This window comes from Notamacropus eugenii, chromosome 7 (genome assembly GCF_028372415.1).
Source record: "Notamacropus eugenii isolate mMacEug1 chromosome 7, mMacEug1.pri_v2, whole genome shotgun sequence".
Lineage (NCBI taxonomy): Eukaryota > Metazoa > Chordata > Mammalia > Diprotodontia > Macropodidae > Notamacropus > Notamacropus eugenii.
In genome coordinates this window covers 165,347,210-165,373,193 of record NC_092878.1, presented here as the reverse complement: position 1 = coordinate 165,373,193, position 25,984 = coordinate 165,347,210, and the positions used below count along the sequence as shown (strand labels likewise).

General features: G+C 44.3%; 1 protein-coding gene across 3 annotated transcripts in view; it reads right to left on the bottom strand.

Annotated features, from left to right (window-relative positions):
• Positions 1 to 25,984, bottom strand: part of SEC24D (SEC24 homolog D, COPII coat complex component) — a 105,433-nt gene that overhangs the window by 39,483 nt on the left and 39,966 nt on the right. For all 3 annotated transcript variants that reach the window (XM_072625372.1, XM_072625373.1, XM_072625374.1), the window contains exons 9-10: positions 4,084 to 4,222; positions 768 to 883 (exon numbers count right to left, since the gene is read on the bottom strand). In XM_072625372.1, coding sequence (XP_072481473.1) covers positions 768 to 883; positions 4,084 to 4,222 — 255 coding nt within the window. The remainder of the gene's footprint in view (positions 1 to 767; positions 884 to 4,083; positions 4,223 to 25,984) is intronic.

Here is a 25,984-nt window from a genome sequence, read left to right as displayed (position 1 = left end):
AGGTTGTTGCCAAAAGGGCACCATCGGGTAGCTCTGCTTCCTATTTTAACAAACATTTATTTCTAGCTGAGTCAGGGAAGATGAATCATGGGATCAAAGAGCCTGAGAGAACACAAGAGGCCATGTGGTCCAATCCACTAATTTTACAGAGGAAGCTGAATGACTGGATCAAGATCACACATTTACTAAGTGTCAGACTTGGGAATTGAATTCGGTTCTTGGAACCTGAGTTCCAATCCACTTTCCACCCCACACTGAACAGGGCTCAGTCACTTTGCCATGGATGTAAAGGGGGCAAGTGCATTCAACATGGAGTTATAACAAAGTATTAAAAGGGCATGGTTCTTTTTTAAAAAGATTATTTTAAATTTCTGCACTCTCTACATTTCTGTGCCTAAGGACAAAGCTCTAGACATTATGTATTCTTGATAGCGGTCCATCCTCTTCACCCCTTCCTTGGGTGAATGTAATCTTCCTAATTGGTCTCCAGCAACCAGAAGCCTGGAAACTCCTTGTACCATTGCTGGTGTCCGTGTCAGAGAGAGTGCTGAGCCTCAGAGAGGAGGTTCAGTAATGCTTACTGAATTGGATTGAAAGCCCAACTCTATGATATAGAGGCTGTTCTCTTGGACTAGGGCAAACAGAGCCAGGACCCGAATGCAGGTTCTGCTGTTTCTGAGACCAGGCCTCTGATCGCTCCTTAGTGAGGTCTGATACCTCTGAAGATCACAAGCTAACACTTATTCTGTGATGCTGGAAACACTTACTCTGCAGTAATCCAAAGTAGCAACATATTCATAAGATCCCAGAGAGAGCTCTGGCCTCTCATAGTGGTCGAGCCTCCTGCCAACATGGTCCAGATGTTGGAAATAGAAGGGTGGAACTATGGGAAGAAAACAGAAGCATTACTTGGGTTTTTTCATAAACACAGAGAAGAAAGTCCTCAATGACCAAGAAAAAGGTATTGTGGTGGGAGCCCCTGAAAACTGCCTGAGCCCACCTGCAAACTCCTGAGCTCTGGGTGCATTGTGGGAAGGGGCTCTGACCCTGTGCATCTGACCTTATCCCATTCTATCCTTGAGGATCCCAGCTGGCTTTACTGTAATTCCCCCCAAGGAAGTTTACTGCATGGTATGCTTGGTTTTGGGTCAGTCGGACTGAATCCTAGCGCTATTTATTGTATGTTTTTACAAGTCAAAGCACCTTTCTAAGCTGTGGATATGGCCAGAGGGCCTCCCCACAAGCCAGTGGGGTCTGATTATCTATAGCCCTCCCTCTGATGCCTTTGGCTCAGGGTACTTGTCTGCATTTTACAGAGGACAAGATTGCTGTATTAGGGAAAAGACTCCCCCTTGATGAGCCTCACGGGAAATCCAAATCCACTGTGATTCAGACGTTGTCAAGGAGAAGGAGGATTAGTTCTGGCAAATCCTTGGATGGTATCCAAGGGCGCAGATTTGCTGCATTGTGAGTCATGGGCTGAACACTTGCACAAATACGGTGTGATATTTCCTGACATTTCTCGTGGAAGGGAACAGGGCTAGCCACCCTGTCACCACTGGTCAGCTGCTGCAGCTGGAGCATTCTCAGGAAGAGAACTTTCATGGAAGAGACCAAGGGGGCAGCTTTTCTTTTAAGACCAGGACCCTCAGATCTCAGCTGAACCCTTCTATCTCAGGATATGTTTTCAAAACACTTGACTTAAAAGTCTTCTTTGTTCTTGGTGATCTGATTATTAAAAACTTGACTAGTTGGCAGGGCCCCTAGTGAGCTGTAACTAGCACAATGAGTGGGGGCTTTGCCATAGGGCGCTGGTACCCACCTCTTTTGCCTTTTTTTTTGTAACCCTAGCCGTTGGCACAACACCTGGAACACAGTAGGTGCTTAATAAATGTTTGTTGCCTTGACTTGTCAGCTGTTCCCATCCTACCCATTACGTTTGGTTGGACCTCTGTTGCCCTCTTACAGTGGCAAGGATCAGACTGTCCCCTCCTCCCATATCCCAGGGTGCCTATGTTGCTATAGGTCCTCCCTATGTACTCCCCACAACTGTTTTTATACCCTGGATAAAAATTCTTTTGACTTTTGGTTCTAGGATTTATAGAGAAATGATCCAGGTCAACCAGGTCAAGATTCAGAGAAAAGAACTCCAAGGAGCAGAGGATGAAAAACTCAGAGCTAGAAGGAACCTTAGAGGTCACCTAGTCTGACCCCTTCATTTTAGGTGAAGAATCCAAGGCCAAAAGACCTTAAGTGACTTGTCCAAGGTCGCACTGGTAGTAAGTGCACAAGGCAGGATTTGAGCCCAAATTCTCCATCTCAGAGGAGACCCAGCACACTTCCACTACCCCACAGTGGTGAATCTGTGTGACAAGAAAGCCCCATTCAACAGAAATTGGGAAGTGAGGCAGCAGGCAAGGTGTAGGGGAAAGACGATGATTTCTGCTTTGGACACGACCAGCTTGCGCTGAGAAGCCTGTGGGACATCCTGCTGAGAGTTTCTAATAAGCAGGCAGCGCTGCAGGACTGGCATTCATGAGTGTCTGGGGTTCAGGTGTCTAGATGTAGGAATTGTCCATACAGAAACTTTGGCTGAACCCAAGGGAGCTAATAAGATCACTAACAGAGCATGTCAAGGCAGAAGTGGGGGGCTCACAGAGAACCCTTGGGCACCTTCACACATAGGGTGTAGGGTTCAGGGATGATCCAGCAAAGGAGACTGGGGAATGGTCAGGGGGAGAGAGTCACAAAAACCCAGGGAAAAGAGAACATCTAGAAGGAGTCATCGCAGAGAAAGTAAGAAGGGGATGCAGACTGGGGAAAGACCACAGGACGCTGCCACTGTGAGATTCCTGCTTACCACGGTTACTCTGGAGAGAGAAGTTTCATTTAAGTGATAAAGCTGGAAACCAGACTGCAAGAGCATTTAAGTGGGAGGTCAGAAAGCAGAGGCAATGGGTGGAAATAGTTCTTTCTTGGTGTCTGGGTGTGAAAGGGTGTAGAGATATGGCATATCAGAGTGAGGGCTGGTGGGGTTACAGGAAGATTGTTTTTTTAAGGGTGGGAAAGATCTTACCATGCTGCAAGTTAGGAATCAGTGAATAAAGAGACTGAAGATTCAGCAGACAGAGGACTGAAGGGAGAAGCTGCCAGAGGAGACAAAAGGGGATAGGGTCAGAGGCACAAAGGATGAGCAGACAGAAAGGTCACCTCTTCCTTTAAGAGGGGAGCAAAGAGAAGCTTAGCGAGATGGGGGCTGAGGGGAATGGAGGAGTAGAGCTGGGGACCAGAAAGACCTGGGGGCCAGGAGGTTACAGGATCTGAGCAGGGTCATGTCACTAGGAAGAGTGAACCTAAAGGGAGACGTGATGGAGTCAATGGTGTGAGTCTGGAATTAGAGAACAGAGAGCAGGTAGGTGGTGCAGTTGGATAAAGCACTGGACAGGGGACCTGAGTTCAAATCCAACCTCATACACTTACTAGCTTCCCTGGGCACTTCACCCTGTTTGCCTCAGTTTCCTCAAATGTCAAATGAGCTGCAGAAGGAAATGACAAACTACTCTGGTATCTTTGCCAAGAAAATCCTAAATGGGTTCATGCAGAACTGGACATGACTGAAAACAATTAAACAATAACAAAGGAGACTTCCAGACTGCCTCACTCTGTAGAAGACTTCCACCTGTGACCAGGGGGGAAAGGGCTGCATCTGCAGACAATGCCCTGTCTACTCCCTCTTCCAATATGTGAGATCTCAAAGAGATAGGGATCACCTAGGGGGCTTCATAGGGGCAGAAGACCCAGGCTGTCCCCGAGCCAGGAGCAGTGACCACAGGCATGTGTGCAGCATCTGACAAATGAAGGGGATTCTCTGTTGTTCTTTGGTGGGTCTCCTTGTGGGGTGCTGACCTTACACTGTGGACTATGGGCCATGTTTTGGTGAAACCCAAATTTTCTTCATGTAATGCCCAAGACGCTACCAAGAGAACCAAGAAGGTGAAGCTTGTTGGGGGTTTTCCAAAGTCAGAAGTGGAATGTTTCAGAATGGATCAACTTTCTAAATGACAATGTGAGGTCTCCACTTACCTTCATTTACACAGTTACAAAATCCACACTGGTACTTCCTTCCTCCTTCAATAAACTGCATAAAAGGGCACATATAGGCTTTGCACCTGTTGCATCTGACTGGTCCGGACTCCCCATGATTTACCAGATAGAGAGGCACCTAGGTAGGACAAGACAGAATTTTTTCATGTTAGTTTATTTTTCAATTAATAAGCATTTATTTTCTCTTTCTCCTACCCCTCCCCAAATTTAGAAGAGAAACAAAACCCTTACAACAAATCTGCATAGTTAAACAAAATGAATTCCTGCATTGTCAGAACAGAATGAAGTGACAGGTATTTCCAATATTGTGGGTTGGGCCTATGAACAGGCTTATCCCAGAAGCCTATCCTCGCAGAGTACACAGGGACATCAGTAGCCAGTCAGTCCAAGCCACACCTAAGTAAGAATCCCTTCTTGAAAAGTGCTGGTCCAGCCTTCGTATAAATCTGTGGAGTGAGAGGTCACCCACTGCTTTCTAAGGCTGCTGTCAACCCACCTCTAAGTAATTTAGGGGCAGCTGGTGGTACAGTGGATCTGGAAGAACAAGGTTCAAATCCAGCCTCAGTTATTTTCTAGCTATAGGCTCCTGGGCAAGTTACTCAACCTCTGACTGTCTCAGTGTCCTCCATCTGTTAAATGGGACAATAATAGCACTTTCCTCACAGTGTTCTTGTGAGGATCTAATGAAACATTTGCAAAGTGCCTAGCACAGTGCCTAGCACATAGTAGGGACCCAGGAAATACCTGTTCCCTTCCCCTAGTCAGATGATATTCAGGCCACTGGACACCACAATTCTGGAAGGACCTGGTTAAAGGAGAGAATGTCAAGAGAAAGGAGACAAGGATGGGAAAGGGTTGGAGGTCATGTCATAGGAAGGGCAACTGAAGAAATAGGATGTTTTGGGATGGTAACTGATTCCCCAGGAGTCTCAAACCCAAGGCTGATGGTATTCCTCAGAAGGTGGATCCCTGGTAAAAACATGATGGCATTCGGTCTGAATCTCTTGTCTCCTGACCATCCTGGAGCATGCACTGTGTCCTGACCTAAAGCACCAGGTCATGCTCTAGTGGACGTTCCCTGATCCACAGATGTAGCTGTGATATTAGCAGCTCCATTACCTCCTCAGTGAAGGAGGTCTGGACCCTTCTAGTTCTAAACAAGAGAACCCCAGGTCCCCCTGCCCCTCACCGGGTCAGATGCAGTCCTATGATTGTGACCCTTTCAGAACACAAAGTAGTTAAGACTGCTAATAAACAGCGTGTCCCGGAGGTGTGAAGGCATGCTCACATGCCTGTTTCCACCCCTTTTAAAAATCTCAAGGACAGAGAGCTTAGCAAGGTCTTTAGACAAGAGAGGTGACACTCCCCAAGCTCAGGAATGTGAAAAGCTTTTCAGCTGTTTAGATTACTGTTTTCAGCTTCCCAGGGGTCCTGCCTAGTCTCATCTTTCGGCCCATCCTCCGGAGAAGCTTTCCAGCCGTGTGGAGAAGGCAGGAGTTTGTGCGATCTATAAACAGCCAGCTCTCACTTTCTTCTGAAGGCGGCTTTGTCATTTTTTAACCACACATTCCCCATGCCCGGATTTTTCCCTGGGGAGATTCTGTATCTGTGCTTTTAGCAGGGACTTAAGCTCACACATTCCCTAGTTGGTTTTCTGAATGTTTTCCAGGTCCCCAGATGCTTTTTTTTTTTTTTTTTTTTTTATCCTTTGCCCTTTGGAACTTGGTCACACCAGGGGTTTGGGGCAGGCTTCTCCTAATTGGGAAAGTGACAGAATGGGGCCCCTGAGCCTAAAATCCCTAACCAGCTGTTCTTGGCTGGAGCCCTGGGATGAAATAATTCCAGAGCTCACTAAGAGCATCATAGAGAGAGAGAGCTGCAAGGGGCCCCAGAAGTCTAGGCCAGAGCCTAGGTCATTTTACAGAAAGGGAAACTGAGGCCCAGATAAGTGAAGAGGCCTGTCTAAGGTGACACAGGTTAGATTTATGTGGCCTGAAGAGACCCTGCAGGGAAACCCTGCTCCATCTCTGCCTCTGACCCTTACAAGCCTGTTCCCCCCACCTGGAGCTCTCTCCCATCCTACCTCCAATTATTTGAGTTGGGGGGACAAGTAAGTTTCCAATACTTGTTTAAATGGAATTCTGCAATTATCAGGGAAGGATTTACAAAGTTCACAAATTTCAGAAGAAAGCTCTTCCACTCTGGAAGCTGTTTGAAGGAAGTCTGTCCCACCCACTGCTTTTCCCTCTGCCCTGGGGGATGGGTGGGGGGAGCAAGCAGAACAGGTCTATCCTCTTCTATATGACATGAGCCTCCCTCTTTCAAGGCTACCATGCCATGTACTTGACTCATGCTGAGTGTGGTTCACTAAAACCCTCAGATCGTTTTTCAGACAATTGATCAACCAAATAGCATTTATTAAGAGCTCATTATGTGACAAGCTCTGTGCTAAGTTCTAAGTAGGCCCTGCCTTCCGGAGCTTGTATTTCAATGAGATAGACAAGCCCTGAGTTTAAATTCTGCATCAGACACTTACCAGGTGTGTGACTGTGAGCAAGTCACTTAACCATTCTCTGCCTCAGTTTCCTCATCTGTAAAATGGGAATCCTAGCACCTAACTCACAGGGTTGTGGTGAGGACCAGGGAGGTGATACATGCAAAGCTCTTGGTGAACCTTAAAATATTATACAACTGTTTATTACTATTGTTTTTTGTTTGTTGCATCCCTAGCACTTAGCACAGGACCTGAAACCTGTTACACTTAAGAAAACCTTGTGGATCGACTGATTGAACAGGATGTGGTAGGTAGAGACAGCCACGGATACAGGAAGACTTGGGTTCAGGTCTTCCTGTATCACCCTAGACAAGTCACTTATCTCTTAAGTTCAACGTCAGTGGGGCGGGGAGTCTCCACTGGAATGCCCAGGGATCTGGGCTTGGCCCAGGCTGTTTAGCCTGGTTATTAGTGACTTAGATAAAGTGAATGAAGGTAGACTTACTTATCTCAGGTAACGGACTGACTGTAAGGTTTAGAAAAGGCATGAAAGCTATTTCCTATATCCCTAAAATCTCAAATCCAGACCCCCCCCCCCAAAAAAAGGCCAAAGTCAAAATCCAGTGTCCAGAGGAAGCTTTCTCTGTTGCCCCTGGTCAGTAATGACCTTCCTTTTGGTCCCCACAGGGCACTCTGTTTGCCCCATGGCCCCTGTCTCCCCACTCCCCACTTACATGATCTGGGTTTGTGTCTTATTCCCCTACAGGACAATAGTGGGGGAGGAGATATGTTTATCTTCCGCCAGTGCCTAGCAACAGGCTCTACATGGAACAGGTACTTTGATGTTTCTGGAAAGGCTGATGAGCCCAGAGAAAGATTGGTATTAACTGAGGAGAGGCACTGAGAACTCAGATGTGCAGTCAAGCCGGGAAGACGGCACTTACAGCAAAGATCCTCTAGGCGGCACTGTGCCACCAGGGATGGCCACCCAGTTGGCCTTCTGAAGGCCATTGTTTAGCCAGACAGTGATGTGATTCTGTTGGACTTGGCCCCTGTTCTGGTGCACCCCCATTATACCAAGCTTTTATACACCTGCATCCTTGAGAATCCCCTTCCCCTTTTAAAAAATTACATGCGTTTGAATGGAAGCAGAATAAGAGAAGGAGAAAGTTGAAAATCTACAGAGTATTTTGGATTCACAGGGTAACAAGGAGAGAGAGAGAGAGAGAGAGAGAGAGAGAGAGAGAGAGAGAGAGAGAGAGAGAGAGAGAGAGAGAGAAAGACAGAAGGAGAGAGAGAGAGGGAGAGAGAGAGAGAGAGGGAGAGACAGAAGGAGAGAGAGAGAGGGAGAGAGGGAGACAGAGAGACAGAGAGAGAGAGAAGGGGACAGGGCATCTATATCTATATCTATCTATTTATCTATCTATCTATCTATCTATCTATCTATCTATCTATCTATCTATCTATCTATCTACCTACCTACCTACCTACCTATCTACATGTCTTTCTATGGAACTCACAGGTGAGGAAGATTCTCCCAGGACAGCCTGGCACTTCCTTTGTACTGTCTCCTAATAAGGCACCATCTTGGCTCTAAGTGAAGTGGTTTGTCCCAGGATCACACAGCTAGTAAGTGTCTGTCTGGGGCCAGATTTGAACTCAATTCACCTTCATAATCCATGGGGTAATGTGATCATCAAAAAGGCTACTATGATTGTATGTATTTAGGGAGGTGTAGAGTCCAGACCATGAGAAGGACGGGCACTATATCCCAGACAGGCCATGAAGGGAGTGGTAGGTTCAGTCCTGGGTGCCCCATTCTTAGGATGGACATGGGCATGCTGGAAAATGGTCAAAACAGGAGGTAAGATAAAGATAGGAGGGGCTGCAGGATGGTGACACTTGAGGATTGATAGGGTAAAGAAACTAGTGATGTGGACAGTCTGGAGAAGGGACCCTGATCTGTCTTCAGGTACCTCAAGGATTACAGGGGGAAAGAGGGACTTGACCTTCTTGGCCAGAGGGTAGAAGAAGGACAATTAATTGGGTGGATGTCACCCAATCACAAGGGTGATTTTAATGTTATATAAGGAAGAACTTCCAACAGTTCCAGTCATTCAAAGTTAGAAGGCACTGCCTGGAAAGATAGTGCCTTCTTCCCCACTGCATATCTCTTTACCAAAGCCCAGATGACCATTTGTTGGGTGTCCTGGTCAAGCTGACCTGTGAGGTCCTACCAGCGCTGAGATCTTGGTGTTCTCTTTAGGACTTGGTTCCCTTATGGGCCCCTTCTGCCTTGAAACTGTATGAACCAATTCTGACAAGTTGAAAATGTGAACTTGGGAGGTAGCTGGCAGAAACTTTCAAAGTTTGGCTTTCAGAGTCTCAATATTCTTGGAAAGGAGAGAGAAGAAAGATTTGCTTTTATTCTGGTTCTAAAATAATGTCAGAAGAGATGTGTACTTTGCAACATAAAAGGTTCCCCCATGCCACTGGAAAGCACCGTGTGGTCTTGAACAATTTCAAAGACCACAAGTCAAACAGTTCCAAAATAGAATGGTGAAATTCAGCTCCGAGGGCTGCTCTAAAACCCTTCTGTCCTATGGCCACACGGCTGCTGTTTTATGGTGGCTGAGTTTTGATCATGAAATCACACAAAGTATAACCAAAGATATCTCAGGGGCTGGGTTGGGATGAGACACTTTTTCCTTATCTAATAGTCCTCGACAGGTATCCATGGGCAGCACCAGAAATTAGAGGAGGATCCAGAAGGAAAATAGTCAGAAGGCAGAAACAGGTCCAAGATAAGAATGACTAGATGAGAGATAAGAATGGCCCAAAGTAGCCTGTGCAAATGACATGGGGAAGGGGAGGCTCTTAGAGTTTCTGGACACCTCTGGCTGAATAGGAGGGAGGGCTCCAGGAGTGCCCTGGATTCTGTACTTGGCCCATGGCTAGATTACATTTTGATCAATGATTCAGAGGAAGGGATAGTAGGTATGCTTATAAAATTTCCAGATGGCATGAACTCAAGTGGGATGATATATTTTAAATGACAGAATAAAAGATTCAGAAAAGGCCTTCTGACTCTTACCTTTGTCAATTTGTCAGTTTGACTGGGAACTTGCCTCCTAGAAGCCTTATCACCTTATGTTCAGAACTACAGATTCCAAAAATCAACAAATGTGCCAGGCAGAAGTATGGAGGAAGACCTTACCAGGCATGGGACACAGCCTGGGCAAAGGTGTGGAGATAGGAGATGAAATATCAAAGAATCATAGATTTAGCATCCGAATGAACCTCAGAGCCCAGCTAGTCCATCAGTCTCCTTTCAGGGATACAGAAAAAGGCTCAGCATGATTAAGTAACTTGCTCAAAGTTATACAGGTAGTAAATGTTAGAGGTGAGAATTGAACCCTAGTCTTCTGACTTTAGAGCCTGTGCTCTTTCAACTGTATCATGAATAGTAAGAGGGACAATTTGGTAGGAATTTATAGTGTATGAAGGAGAATAATGGCTAGTCAGGGGGCATCTAGGTGGCACTACAGTGTATAAAGCACTGAGCCTGAAGTCAAGAAGACCTGAGTTCAGATTTGACCCCAGACACTTACTAGTTGTGTGATCCTGGGCAAGTCACTTGGCTCCTATTTGCTTTAGTTCCTCATCTGTAAAATGAGGGCACACTGGAGAAGGAAATGGCAGTATCTTTGTCAAGAAAACTCCACAGAGGATGTCCAAGGGGTCGTGTAGAGTTGGACACAACTGGCTAGTCATTTTGGAGGAATAGGTGGGAGCCCATCTCTGAAGGACTTTAAATTCCAAATAGAAGAGTTTTTATTTTATCCTTCAGGACATAGGGAGCCACTAAAGCTTCTTGAGGATGGGAGTGACACAATCAGACCCATTCTTTGGGGAGATCACTGTGGCGAAAGGGGCTCAAGGAGGTAAAAATATTTGGCATTTTCAGAAGTGACTTCCAGTGTCAGAGATTAAGGGATTTTAAACTGGGAGGGAATCGAATCATTATTAATCCCCATTATTAATCCCCATCCCATTCTACAGATCCAGAAAGCAAAGCGCTTTGGCCAAGGTCAATCTTAGTTACCAAATTGAACCTAGAACCCATGCTCCTGACTTCTTGTGGTGCCCCCCAAATTTAAGTGAAAAATATTAGTCACATTCAAATCATTCCCAGGAAAAATTCCTTCCCTTTCCTCATGAAGCCATGGTCTCTTACAGTGTCTGTGATGAGATCTGTAAGTAATGAGTAAACATTTAGATGTAGGAGGGAGCTCTAAGAGGTTAAAAATTCCAAACTGGCAGGCAACGTTGGGGTCCATAGCATCACGTGAAGCCGAGGCTATTTTTCACAAAGCAGTAAACTTCACCCTATTTGGGACTAGGACACAGCACATAAACACTGGCTTTGAAAGATTACAGAAACGTACATAGTGAGTGTCTCAGGGTATAGATTATCCTTGATTTATAAACATTTGAATTGTGAATGTTTAAACATGTTATGTACATGGTTATTTTCTCCTTCCATCTTCTAGACACTATTCTAGATAGGAACCACTCTGAAACTAGCTGATCATGTCAGCGAGTGGCCCGAAAAGAGGACTGTCTGCTCCAGCGTCTCCCCCCTCCACTCTCCCCCTACACATGTGCCGTTTGCCTTACTTTTCTTCTGACTTTGTGGTTTACAACACTTAATTCTATCTCAGGCAATCTCCTTTTCTCACATAAACACAGAAAAGCTGTGACTCATTGCATCTTTCCATCTCCTTTCCTTCAATGAAAAAAGACGCGTTTTATGGACGCCTCTTGTTTTCACATCATAGTCCTTTCCCATGTCTCTTCAGAGTGAAGCAGACTCTTCGTCCATTGCCTTTCCAATTCCTCCTCAGTTATTTCAGGAAAACAGTCTCCTTTTCTCTCCTTCTCTGACTTTCACACCCTTCTTCTCTCTTTAGTTCTTTTTATTCTGCTAACCACATTGGTTACAGTGGGATCCATAACCTCCGAGTACAATGGCGGTACCTATAGATCCATGACATATCATGGTGTAGTGGATAGAGCACCAGTGCAGGAGTCAGGAGGACCTGAGTTCAAATCTCACCTCAGACACTTGACACTCACTAGCTGTGTGACCTTGGCCAAGTCACTTAACCCCAATTGCCTCATCCTGGGTCATCTCCAGTCATCCTGATGAATATCTGGTCACTGGATTCAGATGGCTCTGGAGGAGAAGTGAGGCTGGTGACCTGCACAGCCCTCCCTCACTCAAAACAAAGTCATGTGCAAGTCATGTCATCATTTCTCTGATGGCATGGTCTTCTTCAGCAATGAAGGGTGAACACACACACACACATACACACACACACGGTGACTGTGCTGGTCACCTCTGGGAAGACAGAGCCATCTGCTCCTTGTGGGGAGGGGTCATGTATTTCATATTTGTATACTTAATGCCTTGCTCTGGGTAGGGCTCATCTTAGACCTTTAACAAATGCTTGTATGAGTGAACTCTAATGAGGTTTAAGTAAAAATAAGGCATCAAAGCAGTAAGAGGAAAGGGATAAGCATTTATAAAGTGCCTACTATGTGCCAGATACTGGGCTAAGCCATTTTACAATTATGTCATCTGATCATCACAACAACTCTGGAAAATAGGTGTACTTGTGATCCAAATTTTACAGTTAAGGAAACTGAGGCAGAGGTTGAGCGACCTGCCCAGGCTCACACAACTAGTTAGTATCTGAGGCTGGATTTGAATTCGGGTCTTCCTAACTCCAGGTTTAGTGCTCTATCCACTGTGCCACCTAGTTGTCTCTAAGAGGCTAGCAAAGAAAGGACCAATATCTTACAGTGACATCTATTTAACATTCTATTTAATCTATTAACATCTACTAACAATCTACTTAATTTCCCATAAGATTTTACAGTATACTAATAATAATATCCATTTCCATATTACTTTTGTGCCTACAAAACATGTGTCTTACAACAACCCTGTGAATTTAGTAGTGGTTTTATCTCCATTTGACAAATCAAGAAACTGAGGCTCAGAGGAGTTAAATGACTTATCCATGGTCTTAAAGCTAGAGCTAGGCTTTGAGTCCAGATCTCCATACTGCAAGTATATGGTTCTTTCTACTATAAAATGAATTACTAAAACAGGAGAGTCTTCTACATCTTGGTTTTGAAAGTGCCAGTTCTTTCTTGGATCTCCTGGTGCACTTGAATTCTAAGACACTGTCAGCAGTAAGGACTGATAGATGGTCTACGTAGAAATATGAACTAACCAGGTGCAGAGATAATCCAGGCCCTGTGCTGGACAAGCATGCCTGAAAATTCTAAGGATTTGAACGACTGAGCACCACGAAAAGGAGGATCTGATTGTAGGATGACTGAGAGAAGTATCACCTGGATTCAGCACAAGAGAAAACCCCAAACCCCTTGCAGCTGGGTCTCTTTTATGCTGTCCTGTGTCGTATTCATTCAGCAAAGATGGGATGTCCAAACAGAATCAAAAGAGTGCTTAGAGAGGAGTCAAATAAGAGATGTGGCAATACAGAGCTAGAATCCCAGGCAAGTCTCTTAACCACTTAGGCTCAGTTTCCTCATCTGTAAAATGGGGATAACATTGGCACCTTCCTCCCCGAGTTTTTGTGAAGAAAAATGAGCTAATATTTGGAAAGTGCTTTGAAAATCCTCAAGTACTATGGAAATGATGATGATGCCTGGTTCAGGCGTCAAAAGTCACACCTACACTTCACCTTGGAATATTTTCCTGAAAATATGCTTATTGGGGAAACTGAGGCAAATTGTACTAAGTGACTTGCCCAGGGTCACACAGCTATATCTAAGGTCATATTTGAACTAAGGAACATGAGTCTTCCAGACTTCTGGCTCAATACTCTATCCACTGTAGTACCTAGTGGCCCGTTTCCTCCCCACTGCTTTCAAAAATGCCAATCTCTCCATCCATAAAAAAACCTCTGATAGATCCCACCATCCCCTTGAGGTCTCATGCTACATCTTTTTCTCTTTCACAGCCAAACCTGAATAACTGATAGCTCCTCAGACCTTTGCAATCTGGTTTACAACCTCAATCATCCAACTGAATCTGCTCTCTCCAAAGTCACCTATGATCTCTTCATGGTTAATTTAAGGACTTTTCTAGATTTGTCAGAATTCTTCAGTGCTGCTGCCTTTGTGAATGGGGAGCACAAAGGAAGTGTTCATTTTAATTAGTACCTGTACTCCTTTAAAATTTATTGCAAATCAATTAATTTGTATTGAATTTTACCTTTCATGAGTGTTTCATCACGTGACAATCTTCAGTTTGAATCCTTGGACTTCTCTAAGTTAAGCCTGGACTAGAAAACAAAGCCACTTCCCAGGACTGTCTACCAAGCTGTTGGAGGTTGTGATCTGTGTTGGTGTAAGGAGCATCCAGCCCCAAGCCCAAACCACTACTCTTTTGGAAGTATGAAGGCATTGATATGCTCTCTCTTCATTAGGACCAGGCAAAGAAAACACAAAACTCCTTCAGAGGAAGGCTCACTGGGAGCCAATTTTATAACTCTTGTGAAAAATGAATTAATTTTGTTATCTGCAAATGCAGGGTGGATTACTAGAGATGGCTGTAACCCTATGCATTTCCCCAGGTTTCTGTGAAGAAAGGGAGATATTTTCTCTTTCTTATCTTGATAACTAATTTCTTCTTTAAGCCGGAAGATCTATAAAATACTTTTTTTCATTGTAATGCTGTGAGGAGGTAGGGAGTAAAAATATTATTATCCCCGTAGTACAGATGAGCAAACTGAAGGTCAAAGAGGTGAATTGTATTTGCCTGGGGTCACACTCTTTGTAAGTTTATTTTTCAAAATTCTGAAACAAAAAAAAGTTTTTTCCACTGGTGTGGCTAATTAAGGGTGAAACCGAGGTCGCCTCTATTTCTACGTACTCTATGGTCTTCATCACTTCTGTTCAGAGAGAATCACCTATCTGGCAAATCAGCTCAATCAAACAAGTATTTGTTAAGTCCTCACTATATGATCAGCGCGTTGTGGTAGGGTCTGGGAGCAAGAAGAGAAAAATGCAAACACCCCTGGGCCTCAGGAGAGTAAGATATCACAATGAACATCCTGGTCAAGTCGATCTCCAGACATGAGGGAAAAGAGCCTTGTCGATAGAGAGTTCTGTGAGAGAGGCCCAAAGTCTTCTTCAAAACAAACACAGCTGATCCGTTTGGGTGCTTCTGGGACCTGAGAAGCTGCTGATAGTGACCAGTTTGGATAGCACCCCGAATGGAAGGACCTCAGGACTGAGGCTAAAAGGGAATCCCGTGCCCAGTGTGGGCCACAAAGCTCCCTGGTACATCAGCTGTCAGGCACAGAGGCCAGATTCGTGACTCTTGCATCAACAGTTATTACCAGTTCTTAAGTAATAATTGACTGGATGGATTTGATTTTAGAGTTTTTGCTGACATGGCCTTCCAGAGGATGGGCATATATCTAAAGTTCAGCAACGTATTTTCATTCTTAGAGCAGCTGTCAGAAAAGTCTGGAACCACTCAAGCAAAGGAGTATATGTAACAACGCTGGGGATGAGACATTTCCCCACATCGCATCATAAATTTGGAGGGATTTTTCCTTCTTCAGTTCGTGTTGGTTTCCATGAAGGTCACATTTCAGTAACTAATTAGAGGCTTTTTGTAGGAGGGAGTCACTGAAATCACAGTGGATCGTAGCTCGATCACTATCTTGGACAGATGCAGAAAGTGACTCAGACCCTACACTTGGACCCGGCATTGGAGGGAGACAGCAGAGTGGCTCACGACTGGAAAATCGTGTGGGATTTTTAATGACCCCAAGCTTTGTGTTAAAACAAAACCCATCTTCATTGTTTTTTCTAACTCTAACATTCACTCAGTGATCTTGTATGACTGCTGGTCATGGAGGGAACTTGTGCCTTGATGAGATCCTAGGTTCATGCATATATGGTGGATGGTGTCCCAGAGAAACTGAATGAAAATATTCATTGAGACCAAAATAAATTCTGGAGATATTAATGAGGAAGTTTTCTTTGCAGCCTAACAGTTAGTAAGTTGGCTTTCTCAGAAAATGGCGGGGCATCTTTTGACTCCAAAGATGGGACAGAGGAGAGGTAAGATGAGTAACAGGATAGAAATGAAATACTCCTTAATTATTCAGGATTAAGAATTGACTGACATCTCCTGACTGCGTATTTCACTTCTGGCACTGTTCAGAATGAGTTCTTTGGGGAAAAAGTGCTTTCTTTGATGCTTTGGTAGATCAGAGACCCCCTGGTACGGGCATTCTTTCCATGGGGGCACACCATTCTCCCAATTTTTTTATTTCCCTATTTCCCTCTGTGATTCCTGTCTAGGGATTTCCACAAAGCCCCAGAGGCCAAACATCATCCTTTTGGTTACTTTCTGAGACCCAGTGTAGGTCTAATTGTTATCCCTCCATTCTGACACTTAGCCAATCCAGCTTCTTTTCCAGTCACAAATAAATACCTTTGGTGATGTCTTCCATGACCCTTTCTTATACATAAGTGATTGGCTGGACAACAGGAACCTTACCCATATTGTTGTCCAGAATCCATTCTGAATAGTTACCCATTTATCATGGGGCTGGGGCAAGGTGGTGGCAGTCTCCCCTCTTTTCTTCCCCTTTTACCCCTGCAGTTTGACTGTTCTCAGAGCTCGAATGAGATGGCAGTCAACAGACCTAACCATCTGTCCTTCTCCTGTCTCCTAAATCCTCCTGACTCCTGCACTGGTGCTCTATCCATTGCACCAGCTAGCTGCCCACTCAAAAAAAAAAACCAAAGTCAAGTGCAAGTCATGTCATTATTTCTCTGGTGGCATGGTCTTCTTCAGCAATGAAGGATGAACACGCACACACGTCTCCAAAGTTCCTCCAGACCTTACCATCTGCTGTGTTTCTATCTCCTGGCATTTTCATCTGATGACCTACTTCTACCCCACTACTGAGCTCTTGGTGAGCCTATTTCCCCACATTGGCCCTTCTATTTATTTATTTAGCCAGGACTAATTACTACAAATTCTTTTAATAAAGAATTCCAGATTGACCTTCTGAATCTTTAAAATTTCCAGCCACTTGGTCTTCACTTTGTGCTCTGCAACAAAACAGAACAAATATACTCTCTCTTCCTCACGTCATCCCTTAAAATTTGGAGACAGCTAGCTATCTCTTCTCCCTAATTCTTCCTCTGAACGTCCTCAATGGTAGAAAATCGTCATCCTTGGGAGTTGGGTTTGTTTTCTTGGGTTTTTTGGGGGAGGGAGGGGGAAAGACAAACAAACAAAGAAAAATCATTCAGAGGCAAGTCTGCCAAATATAGGGAGTGGTCACCTTGAGGCAATAAAAACTTTCATGAAAATATAAATTGTAATTATAAAGTACCAAGACTGTTATTCTTGTGTGGTTTGAAACTGGCCCTGAAGGCAGTGTCAAAGAAGACAGTCCAAAAATATCTGAACAATGTTAACGCTGTTAGAACAAGATCCTCCACATGGAAGGTCCACATTCGTTTGGATACAGACATTCTTCTATGTCTGTTAAAAAAATCAGTCTCTTAAGAAGACCCCTTCTTCCCTCTGCTCTTTTGACTGGGTCATGGAGCCCAGGTGTGGAACACTGAATAGAATGTCAGAGTTTTTAATGTACTGAGAGGTTTTACTGCATTTCTTTCCTCTTCTTTCTTTGTAAAAAATGCTTTGTTGTAAGGGATGGCTCCCTAAATGGGGAGGATCATGGGGGGAAATCCAGGTGTTGTTAAAAAAAAGATATCAAAAATACATTTTAAAAATCAGTCAGATGAATTTATAGCTCACTGTGCACAATTCATTTCTATATCCCCAATGAGGCATGAATTAGAATTTCAAAAGAGTAACACTAATTTTGATTTAAGGGTTTGTGGCGATTCACTGGCAGCTGTGATTTCCACTCATCTACAGCAGATAGAGGAGAGTTCTCAGTTCTCTCAACCTGAATTTATAAGATTTTTTTAAAAAAAGGAACTGTAGTTTTCCAAGTAAAACAGTCCTCTGAAGGACAAAGAATTGCACCGTCTTCCCCTCCCCCCCAACAAAATCAGAAATGTAAACATGAGTCACAAAAATGACCGGCACCCTCCTATAATTGAATGAATCCTAGTTTTTTTTATGCTCAGTCCAAGAAATGAGCCAGTAATAAAAGCCTGGCCCACAGATGTCTCCACACAGACAAAGAGCTTGACAGACAAATAAGAGATGCTTACATATAGGAGGAAAACTCAAACTTGGTGAACTGAGGCCAATGTGGCTCTGAGGATATACCTGAAAAGAAACTGAATACGTAAAAAGAAGACTCCAAAGAAGCAGGGTTGGTAAAAGAGTGTCAAAGGGCAGCGGAGGACAGTGGCCTCGAAGATTAGGATGCCAGGAAATCCCAGAACCAGAGGGAAGAGGCATGGTGGAGAAGTGGACATCAGAAGTGAGGTCATCGGAGTATGAGCCTGACCATCTCTGTAGGGACAGTACTCGGAGAAAGAGCTCAGGAAATACACCACAAGGCAGGAAATGAACAGTAGAGGTATTTGATTATGTGGAATGTCAGTCAACAAGTATTTATCAAGCACCTACTGTGTGCCAGTACTGTGCTGAGTGCTAGGGATAAAAAGAAAGGCAAAGATAGTCCCTGCTTAAAGAGCTCAGTCTAATGGAGGAGATGGTATGCAAACAATCACAAACAAGCAACTTTTGGAAAGGATAAATTGGAAATGATCCACAGAGGGAAGGCGCTATGGCAGCTGGGGGATTGGGAAGGCTTCTTGACGGGGTCAGATTTTAGCTGGGGCAGGAGAGGAGGCAGAGCATTCCAGGCAAGGGGTCAATGACCAGTGAAAATGAAGAGTAAGGAAGTGGACAACATGTCTACTGGGAGCTACAGCAGCAGTTCTACCAGAGACCACTGAGTACATGGTGAGGAGTGAGCTATAAGAATTTTGGCTGGAGTTCCCAGTGTGTCAAAAGCAGAGCACTCACTGAATTTTTGGTTTGTCTTCCTAATTTCATCCTTCAAAAGGTAAAGAAATGAATGAAGGGAAATGACAGATGGCGCTGGATGATGTCCCACCAGAAGGATGAGGGTCCAGAATAGCCCCGTGCTGGGACCCAGATACCCCTGACAGGGAACCACTCCCAGAAGATTTCAGCAGTGGTCGTCCCACGTCTACATGCATTTCTTTCATGTTTCACAACTGATCATGTTAAACTGCCTGGTACAGGTGTGGTGAAGTCCTTTCTACATGGCATTTGTCCATATTCATCAGGGTTTTAATTCATGGATTACTAGAGCCACAAGCAACTTTGGAGACCACAGACAGAGTCATAGAATAATAGATTTCAAGTGGAAAACATTGGGGGGCCATCTCAATGGTATCAATGATTTGTACCTGTTGTGGTGCATAACAGGTACATTATGGGTACATATGGGGTACACATTGTGGGTGCATATGGACTTAGAAAACCACATATTAATGTTATCTTTGTTCTACTGTATTTTTACTTATTTTGTTACAAAATTGTCAATTGCATTTCAGTGTGGTTTGGCAACATTCTGGGGTTTTGTAGCCCCAGGAGCAGGTGACTGGATACCTCTGTCCGGTCCAGCTCCCTCAGTGTACAGGGGAGGAACCAGAAGCCCAGAGAGTTGCTTGCCTTGCCTGAGGCCACAGGGAATGAATGGCACAGGTAGAGCTTGGACCCAGGTTCCCTAACTCCCAAGCTAGCTTTCTTCCCTGCACCCTCTTGCCTTGGCCAGTGCCCTTTCCAAGGTCACCTTGGTCTGAGCAGACAAAGTACAGACAGAGCTCTGCCTTGTGTCTCTGCAGCATCACCACGATTCCTCCAACAGCTGCTCCAAAGGTCACTTCAACCTGGGGAGCCCCTGAAAGGCCATTCCCCTTCAGACTTTCTAATGTCAAGCACATTTGTTTTTTGAGGCTCCCTGACAAGGATAACATAGGCTGGTTTTTAACACTCTAATCAGCCTAGATTCTACTTCTGTTGCCTGAAGCCTCTACCTGGCACACTCCCCAAGATGTCAGATGGATCACACCCCATGAGGTCCCTGAGGGCACACTTTAGAGTAGAGTTCTCAGCCTCTGCCTCTTAAACCATGACACTCCTGGGCAGAATGTCACTGAGGCATGCGTAACCAAATAAATCAACAGAAATACAATAAAACATCAAAATAAAACACAAAGTTAAAACAAATAAACACTATTAAATATTTGTTAAAATAAGTGATAAAAAATAATGTCCCAGACCCTGGGACATTCATCCTAAGGCAGGACTGGCCGGGGGCGGGGGTGCTGAAGCAGCTGAGCTAGGTCTGTTTGGCAGAGCTGTTGCTAACACAAGACTGAGTTAGAAGATGGTGTTGTCCAACAGTCACCGATGTTATAGAAACTGCCCTAAACAAACCTCCCTGGGCATGCTAGGGGAATGGTGAGATGAGGACGCCTGGCCCCCGATGTCACGAAGGCAATGGAATGTCCATAAATCACAAAGGGAGGTATTCAATGAAAAGAGCGGATGGTGTTCATCTGCTCTTGTGCTAAACAAGAAAAATGTGCAGAACTTGATATGAAGATTGTCCCTATGAAGGATGACAGGCAACCCATCACCTTCCCCCTGATCTTTTCTTTTCAAAATTTAGATAGTTTTCACCATGAAAAGGCTTATCCTTACCAGCTGACAACTATTCTGAGTTGAAAAATTGAAAAATAGTAATTGCTAACATTTTTTTAGCTCTTGGGTTTGCAAACAGCTTTACATGTAGAGTACTGCTACGAGGGGAGATCCCACAGCCAGTATGTGTCAATGGTGGGACTTGAACCCAAGGCTTCCTGTCTCTGAGGCTGGCACTCTCTTGCTACCACACTATGTTGCCAATCATATTGACTTTAGTTCAGGAAAACTTCAGGGGCCCAGAAGCCAGGCCTGATTTTTCAGGCCTGCTGTACAAAAGGCACAGCCAATCCAACAGATTTTGAATGGAAGCATGATGGTGAAAAACATAAATACATATTACTGCCTTTGCCTGAGACTTATGAATGCACTTTCACCTAAAAATGGCAGATATCGGTGCATTTTAGCAAAGAAGTTGTTGAATGTTGCCACCTCTGCTCTATGAGGTGAAGGGCACAGCTGGCTTGGTCTGGTCCCATAGATCATGTCCCTCCCTGGTGAGTTTTCTTCCAAGGCAGGGCAGGTGGAAGGATGGACAAGGGAGATCTATGGCCACTCAAGGACATGCCCTGGAGATGATAGGTCAGTGGCAGCACCAGTTAGATGGTACCTTTTTTTTTTTTTAATTTAAAAAAATTTTTTTTTAATTTAACTTTTAACATTCATTTTAACAAAATTTTGGGTTCCAAATTTTCTCCCCTTTTGTCCCCTCTCCCCCTCAAAACACCAAGCATTCTAATTGCCCTTATCACCAATCTGCTCTCTCTTCTATCATCCCTCTCTGCCCTTGTCTCCATCTTCTCTTTTGTCTTGTAGGGCCAGATAACTTTCTATACCCCTTTACCTGTATTTCTTATCTCCTAGTGGCAAGAACATTACTCGACAGTTGTTCCTAACACTTTGAGTTCCAACTTCTTTACCTCCCTCCCTCCCCACCCCTTCCCTTTGGAAGGCAGGCAATTCAATATAGGCCAAATCTGTGTAGTTTTGCAAATGACTTCCATAATAGTCGTGTTGTACAAGACTAACTATATTTCCCTCCATCCTATCCTGTCCCCCATTACTTCTATTCTCTCTTTTGATCCTGTCCCTCCCCATGAGTGTCGACCTCAAATTGCTCTGTCCCCCCCATGCCCTCCCTTCCATCATCCCCCCCACCCTGCTTATCCCCTTATCCCCCACTTTCCTGTATTGTAAGATAAGTTTTCATACCAAAATGAGTGGGCATTTTATTCCTTCCTTTAGTCGAAAGTGATGAGAGTAAACTTCATGATTTTCTCTCACCTCCCCTCTTTATCCCTCCACTAATAAGTCTTTTGCTTGCCTCTTTTATGAGAGATAATTTGCCCCATTCCATTTCTCCCTTTCTCCTCCCAATATATTTCTCTCTCGCTGCTTGATTTCATTTTTTTAAGATATGATCCCATCCTCTTCAATTCACTCTGTGCACTCTGTCTCTATGTGTGTGCATGTGTGCATGTGTGTGTGTGTGTGTAATCCCACCCAGTACCCAGATACTGAAATGTTTCAAGAGTTACAAATATTGTCTTTCCATGTAGGAATGTAAACAGTTCAACTTTAGTAAAGTCCCTTATGACTTCTCTTTGCTGTTCACCTTTTCATGCTTCTCTTCATTCTTGTGTTTGAAAGTCAAATTTTCTTTTCAGCTCTGGTGTTTTCATCAAGAATGCTTGAAAATCCTCTATTTCATTGAAAGACCAATTTTTCCCCTGAAGTATTATACTCAGTTTTGCTGGGTAGGTGATTCTTGGTTTTAGTCCTAGTTCCTTTGACTTCTGGAATATCCTATTCCACGCCCTTCGATCCCTTAACGTGGAAGCTGCTAGATCTTGTGTTATCCTGATTGTATTTTCACAATACTTGAATTGTTTCTTTTTAGCTGCTTGCAATATTTTCTCCTTGACCAGGGAACTCTGGAATTTGGCCACGGTGTTCCTAGGAGTTTCTCTTTTTGGATCTCTTTCAGGAGGTGATTGGTGGATTCCTTGAATACTTATTTTGCCCTCTGGTTCTAGAATCTCAGGGCAGTTTTCCTTGATAATTTCATGAAAGATGATGTCTAGGCTCTTTTTTTGATCATGGCTTTCAGGTAGTCCCATAATTTTTAAATTGTCTCTCCTGGATCTATTTTCCAGGTCAGTGGTTTTTCCAATGAGATATTTCACATTATCTTCTATTTTTTCATTCTTTTGGTTTTGTTTTGTGATTTCTTGGTTTCTCATAAAGTCAATGGCCTCCATCTGTTTCATTCTAATTTTGAAAGAACTATTTTCTTCAGTGAGCTTTTGAACCTCCTTTTCCATTTGGCTAATTCTGCTTTTGAAAGCATTCTTCTCCTCATTGGCTTTTTGAACCTCTTTTGCCAATTGAGTTAGCATATTTTTCAAGGTGTTATTTTCTTCAGCATTTTTTTGGGTCTCCTTTAGCAGGGTGCTGACCTGCTGTTCATGCTTTGACTGCATGTCTCTCATTTCTCTTCCCAGCTTTTCCTCCACCTCTCTAACTTGATTTTCAAAGTCCTTTTTGAGCTCTTCCATGGCCTGAGCCCATTGTGTGGGCTGGGATACAGAAGCCTTGACTTCTGTGTCTTTTTCTGATGGTAAGCATTGTTCTTCCTCATCAGAAAGGAAGGGATGCAATGCCTGTTCACCAAGAAATTAACCTTCTATAGTCTTATTTCTTTTCCCTTTTCTGGGCATTTTCCCAGCCAGTGATTTGACTTCTGAATATTCTCTTCACACCCACTTCACCTCCAGATCCTCCCAGCCAGGGCTTGGGGTCTGAGATTCAAATGCTGCTTCCCAGCCTCAGGGCTTTTGGCGGGGGCAGGGCTCTATTCAGTGTGAGATTAAGTTCAGGTGCTCAGGTGGGGGCAGGGCCGCCTCACAGGCTCAGTTCCCTCAGGGGCTTTATGCAGAGACCTTCAACAATGGATCCAGGCTCCTGCCTGCTTGTGGAGTCCCTGTCTGCTCCCGCCTCTGCTGCTGCCTCCCTAGGGGGCCTGAGATATGGGGGCACCCCACTCCCCTCTCGACCTGCCAAAGAGACCCTCTCATTGACCTTGGCACCTGTGGGTGGAGGGACCCGCGTGGCCGCTGGAGATTCCGTCCCCGAAGCCTGCTTGGATCTACTCCTCTCAGTGCCGTGTGGCCATGGCAGGGCTGGGCTGGGCTCCATGTCCGCAGCATGATGGACCTTTTGTGAGAGGTTTGCAGGGCTCTCTGGAACAGAAATCTCCTCCGCTCCACCGTTCTGTGGCCTCTGCTGCTTCAGAATTCACTGGGAGTTCTTTTTTTACAGATGTTCTATGGGCTGTGGGTTTGGAGCTATGTGTATGTGCGTCTTTCTGCTCCGCCATCTTGGCTCTGCCCCCCTAGATGGTACTTTTTTTAACCATATGTGTGATTTTATTAGTATTAAAAATGCCAGGGAGGAAATTCTTTCCACCAGGGAAGGTTGGTGACTTCTCTTCAGCTTTGAGTCTTAGAAAGCTGCTGGGGCAGTGAAAGGTTATGCAGCTTGCCCAGGGTCCAGAACCAATAGATCTCAGAGACGTGACTTGAATCTAGGTCTTCTTGGCTGAGATGTTAGCTTGACTCATTAGGCCATACAATCTCTCTTTTATTAATAGCTGCTTAAAAGTTGTGTCTTCACACTTCCTTTTCCCAAATCTGTAATAACTCCCTATCGTTCACCAGGCCAAATTCATCCTTGCTTTCAAGGCTTTGCCCAATTTGGCCACATCCAGCACTTCCAGACTTGCTAATACTCTTTTCCATGCATTTCATCTCCAGTCAAACATTACTACTGTCTGTTCCCACTACTGGGCCTTTGCTTAGGCTGTATGCAGTGCCTGCCATATCCTTCCTCTGTCTCTTCCCTTGTGAAATTTGAGTCCATGAACAAGGTTTCATGAGATTTAAATCCAGCAGAGACTTTAGAGATTAGCTAGCTTAAGCTCTTCAGGTTAAAGATGAGGAAAAGGAGATTCAAAAAGGTGAATGACTCAGTGTACCAGGGAGCAGGAAGTAAAAAGGCTAAGATTTTCCTACCCCAGGCCTGTGGTCACCTCCCCTAAAGCCTTCCCTGATTCCCTAACTGTTCATGGTCACCTTTCCTTCCACCACACACTCTACTTTGTTCAGATCCTTTTGACATCCATCTTTTGGGAAAATTGTAAAAAAAAAAAATCATCCTTTGCCTCAGTTTCTTACACTGTGAAGTGAAAAGGCTAATTAGATAGCATCCAACGTTCTTTCCTGCTTTAAAAGTCTGTGTTTCTGATGTGTACACTGTATACAAATTCACCCCATGACCCTCTTCTTTCACTGACCTGGAAGTGAATTGAGGACATCTCAATGGATGGTTGGTCTAGAAATCATCCTAGGATCCTGTCCTCTAGTCCAATCCCTTCATTTTACAGATGGGAAACTGAGGTCTAAGGGGCTATAAGGATAAATGTCCTCCTCAAGTAAGCACCTCTATTAGTTTCCATTTGGACCCAAGAAGAAATACACTGAACGTACCCATCAGGCACATTCAGCAAACTGCACCTTAGGCAATGTCCATTTTTCTCAGTGTTTTCTTCTTTCTTCCCTACCTTCTCAACTCCATCTCATCAAAACTCCCCAGCCTTCAGTCCCCAGTGAGACAGATGATGGCACTAGGTCTACCCACCAGGCATCATAGTTATGTGGGCCCATCATCTCTGCTTACTGGAATGAGAGCTCCACCAGGGCAGGGACCAGATATGATCTAAGCTTGGCACCATCTTCAGTGATCATCATAGGGCCCTTTACCTAACCGGTGCTTCTTAAAAAGGTCTGTTGGATTGAACTGGAGGCTGAGCTTGAAACTCAAGTGAAGGAATATGTTGGTCCACGGGGAAAAGAGGCAGATAAGCAGATTTTAGATCCTGCCTTCATTACTGCAGTATTATAATTGACAGGGGCAGCTAGGTGGTACAGTGGATAGAGCACCAGTACAGGAGTCAGGAGGACCTGAGTTCAGATCTCATCTCAGACACTTGACATTCACTAGCTGTGTGACCTTGGCCAAGTCACTTAACCCCAATTGCCTCATCCTGGGTCATCTCCAGTAATCCTGATGAATATCTGGTCACTGGATTCAGATGGCTCTGGAGGAGAAGTGAGGCTGGTAATCTACACAGCCCTCCCTCACTCAAAACAAAAATCAAATGAAAGTCATGTCATTATTTCTCTGATGGCATCGTCTTCTTTGGCAATGAAGGATGAACACACACACATTATAAGTGACACATGGGAATTCTGGGATTGCATGGGGCAGGATGGGTGCGTTAAAGTTATCAAGACTAAGATATTCCACTAGTACTAGCTTCTATGTCAAGTCACTTACTTGCTCTAAATACATGGTTTCCAAAAAACACTCAAATGAAAATGATTTGATCAGTCTCCAAAACTTGCCTTTAGGGGACATTTTTGCTACTGAATAGAATGATTTGACTAAATGGTTAGGTACCATGTAGACATTAGAGTCCTATTTGCAAAGCAGGATGGGAGATAAGAATTAAGCCCAGGAGGTACATCAGA